General features: G+C 47.1%; 1 protein-coding gene across 10 annotated transcripts in view; it reads right to left on the bottom strand.

Moving 5' to 3' along the window:
* Positions 1 to 276: 276 nt before the first annotated feature.
* The window catches only part of NEO1 (neogenin 1), a 165,339-nt gene continuing 161,206 nt past the window's right edge, over positions 277 to 4,409 (bottom strand). For all 10 annotated transcript variants that reach the window (XM_042022697.1, XM_042022698.1, XM_042022696.1 and 7 more), the window contains one exon: positions 277 to 2,904. In XM_042022697.1, the coding sequence (XP_041878631.1) occupies positions 2,821 to 2,904 (84 nt within the window). In that variant the 3' untranslated portion in view covers positions 277 to 2,820. The remainder of the gene's footprint in view (positions 2,905 to 4,409) is intronic.

Here is a 4,409-nt window from a genome sequence, read left to right on the forward strand (position 1 = left end):
TCCCCAGTTTAGTATTTGCACTTCCACTGATCTGAACTCCCTCCTTCTCTGCTTGCTAATTAAAAGGTGATAATTTCACAGTGGAGCTTTGGAACTGGGAGACAGGGAGATGTTCCAAGTTCAGTGTCTGCAGAAAGCCGGAGGGAGGGAGAAGAGTTCTCCTCTTCTTTCTTTGGAGAACACAACCCACAGCAAAGTGAAGGGCAAGTAAAACTCCAGACCTGCTCACTGTACCGACTAGGAATAATTAAACAAACTCTCCAAGCAGCCCAGGAGTTGATTGGATTAAAAAAAGTGTATTGGATGCCCAATACAAAATAATAAACATGAAGTTATTAAAAAAAGCCATAGAGGATACAGCAAATACTACAGAAAAGCAAAAAAATTGTACAGAAAGGTCGACATCTACAGCAGTCCTTGAAATCCTTCTACATGAGAGTCATAAAACAATGTACAGGTTTGGTTTGTTCCTTTTCCCCAAATGTCCGAGGGAAGCTGTCACTGCACAGCTGGACTATGACACTACGAGGATACACAATGTTCCAAAGGTAAAGTCACAGGAGATGTAAGAAAACGTAGCATTAAAATGTGAAAAAGTGCAATACAGATTGTACACTGAATCGAATAAATGTTTTTTCTTTTTTTTTCTTTTTTTTTTTTTCAGTTTAACCTTAAAAAACCAACTTTGAACAGTTGTTTTATTAAAAATATTCCCCCTCCCCAAATTCAATGACAATATTAACATTCATGGTGTTCTACATCAGGAATATTCACAAAGGCCCCCAGCTGGGAATACTGTGTGTGTGGGATGACATTTCTTTGGGTACAGGTAAAAAATAGGCAAAGGAAAAGGTCCACGCCCTCCTCGCAGGCCAGGCGTGGATTTTATTCTTTAAATACATGTTCTGTAGCTTATTTTGCCCTGAATTGTACTGATTAAAAGTCCAAACGTTATTATCCAGGTGGCCCATGGTGCTCCCATTTCTTTAATTCCCTCCCCTCCCTCGATAATAAATAAATGCAGGAAATGGCCCAGAAATGACAACAGAGGGTCCAGGAAAAGAAAGGGAGGGACCCCACCCCAAATCCCTGCTCTGCCCGGGGGTTCCGTGGCTCTCCCTTCTCCCAGTGCCAGGACTGAGAGCTTCAGCTCCAGTTCAGGGGACAACGGGAAGCAAAGGAAGCAAAGTTCTTTTTGCCATTCCAGTGGAAATCACAGCATTTCCCCTGGCAGAGGCTCAGAGGGGCCTGAGCTTCCCAAATCCCAGCCCCGGACCCTCAGAAATTTGGGATTCCTTTTATCCTGGAAGTGAAACTGCACAGGACTTCACTGGCAGCTGATTTTTCTCATTTACTGAACTCCAGCCCCTTCCTTTTATGCAGAGAAGGGCAGAGCCAGGCAAGCACACAGAGAGAGAAGGAAAATCCCTCTTCCCTCCCCTCCCGGAGCTCCTGTTCCCTCTGCTCCCTTCCCGGACAGGTCTGTGCACAGCACCCGAGGCACCAACACTGGGTTTCTTTCCACATGGTTTCCAAAGTGTAAAAAACCACATTTTGGCCTTGTTTTGTGGCCGAGGAAGCTTTCAGGGCAGGATTCCCATCGGGATGCCAGGGCCAGGGCTGCTGCTGCAGGACCCTGTGGGCACTCAGTGCTCTCCAGGCAGGATTTGGGGTGCTGGGAATGGGAAGATCCTGAAGTTCTCCGAGCCCAGGGGGCTCAGCCCCAGCCCTGCAGCCTGGCTGAGCTCCCACTCTGCACTTCCAAGGCTCCTGATCCATCTTTAAACCAACAACAACAACAAAACAGCTGCCAAAAGAAGCTTCCTGTAGGGTCGCCTGAACAGGAGAACCCCAATTCCCAGGAGGAATTCTCAGAATGTTCCTAAAGGACTCTCCCCGCATTCAGTGACCAGACACACAGTACAGCTGAGGATGTTTCCATGTCCTTCAGTCTTCCCAGTCACTGGAAAAAGACAGGAAAACAACAGGAATGAACCCTCCCCGGGATCCCCTCCCCTTCCCCAGCTACTTCTCCCCCCACTGAAAATACTGAAACTGCACAAAAAGCGACAAACAAGGCTCTCCAATTACACCTCAATTCAAACAGACCGGGAATCTCACAGTGATGAGAGGAGAAAGTCAGGCTTTTAATAATTATAATATAAAAATAATAAAAAAAGCTTACAAAGAGCAGTGCAGCATCCCAAAAGGCCATGGATTAACTGCCAGAAGGGGACGTAATTATACGCAGAATAAAAAACAAAACTGAACAACCCACACTGGCAATGAATTTTCATACACAATAGAACAAGCAGTCAAACCTCAGCCTAGGCTGTGGAAAACAACAGTTTCTCCCTTTTTTTTTTTTTTTTTTATTACAATATTTTTTTTCCTTTTTATAAAAAAAGATAAAATAAAAACACAAATAAAATTGTACATAAATGCCAATGTCCAACACTGAAAAGGCAGGGCAATCACACCACTGAGACAAAACCTGACCAGAAAAAAACTAACGGCGAGTCCACTTTGCTTTGCTTTTGTCCTGCTGGATCCCAGCCTGGCTGGCGTGGCCCATCCTGCCGGGCGCCGCTGGAATCCCGCGTGGCTGCGCTGCAGGACAAGGGGTGACACTCGGGTCACCTCTGGCTGCTTCCTCTCCTCCTCCCTCCATTGCTCTCATGTGCTGTCCCTCTTTCTGCTTTGTTGGGTTTCTTTTTTTCTCTTTTTTTTTTTTTTCCTTTAGTTTTTCCTCTGTACAATTCCTTGTGTTCCAAGGCTGAGTCCGAGACTGGCGGCGGGTTTGGAGTCATGGCCGGGCGGTCACGCCGTGGTGATGGCGTTGAGGTCCTTCATGAGTCCTTCCAGGTGGGCCATTTCTTTGGTCAGCTCGTCCGGCTCGTAGCTCTGCGGACAGGGAGAGGGTCACTCACACAGAGCTGGGGCTGAGCAGGAACTCCGGGACGGGCACTCCCTGGCAAAGGGTCACTCACACAGAGCTGGGGCTGAGCAGGAACCCCGGGATGGGCACTCCCTGGCAAAGGGTCACTCACACAGAGCTGGGGCTGAGCAGGAACTCCGGGACGGGCACTCCCTGGCAAAGGGTCACTCACACAGAGCTGGGGCTGAGCAGGAACCCCGGGATGGGCACTCTCTGGTGCAGGTCCTGGCCCCGACTCGGGATGAGCACAAGTGGATTTATCGACCATTACACCAATTAATAACGTGAAAGATCCCTGGTTTTCCAGTGCAGCTCTCTGGGCAGCTGTGGCTCCACTGACCAAGCCCTGTTTCCCTGTCTCAATCCCTGCCTTTGAACCAAAGCAGGAAGTTGAGAAGAATCTTCCCAGCTTAGCGGGAAAAAAGGTCAAAGGAATCACTTTGACAAAGCTGTTTTGGGATCAGGGTGGTTGCTAAACCCACACATTTTTAGGCTCAGCTCTCTGGTTTCTGTCACCACTGTGGACAGACACCGTGGCCTGGTTCATCTCCAAACCCTTCCTGACCAATCCTTCCCAGTTCTGAGCAGTTTCCAACCCTGACCTGTTCTCACATACAAACCTCCTCCTCCATTTCAATAGCAAAGAACTTGCAGTTTACCAAAGCTCTGCATTGTACCAGCAAAGTCATCCCAGTCCTGTGCCCAACACCACCTCTGCCAGCTCCTGACAGGGATAAAGAGCAGCAGCTGGAAGTAAACTCCTTCCTCAAACTCATTCCTACAGCTTCTCCTAAAAACCCAGAATGAATTCAAATCACTACCCAACCCTAAACCCCACACTGCAACTCGGAATTTACATTTTAAGACTCATAGCTGAACCAGTAATTTAGTTTAAACTTTTTTTTTGCGCTGACTCTACTTTGCACTAATAAATTAATGAAAAAAAGTACTAATGGCTCTATTTAAATATTACAAATTTGCTGAGGAATATGGGTTTGGTACTGACCGAACAAAATGAATAAAGCAGGAGTGACAGAAGGGCACCAGATCAAGTTTCCAGACCAGCAGAGTCAGAAATCAAACCAGGACAGTAAAAAAGGTGTGACAAAAGAAAAGGACGATGAGGAAAAATAAATTCCCAGTGAGCATTTCCAGTGGCAGTGATGCTACAGCAAATATTTGTGCATTAACAGGTGACAATGGCCACAGGAGCAACTCCCTTGTTTGCAGTCCGAAAGGAAAATTCCAGGGCCTCACACCCAAAACATTCCTTGAAAGCTGCTTCCAGAGCAGCCCAACACTTGGCTGCACCTTTCCCAAAAATCAGGAAACTTTCCCATGAGAATTTACAAACATATTTGGGATGATGGCTTGGAACACACTGACATAAAGGCCACATGTTCCATGTGCAGTGACACTGGGAATGCTCTGCAGGGCTCAGGAATGGCACTGGGAATGCTCTGCAGGGCTC

Source organism: Corvus kubaryi, unplaced genomic scaffold (assembly GCF_017639235.1).
Source record: "Corvus kubaryi isolate FWS band 111438036 unplaced genomic scaffold, C.kubaryi_AGA036_p1.0 37220, whole genome shotgun sequence".
NCBI classification, from domain to species: Eukaryota; Metazoa; Chordata; class Aves; order Passeriformes; family Corvidae; genus Corvus; species Corvus kubaryi.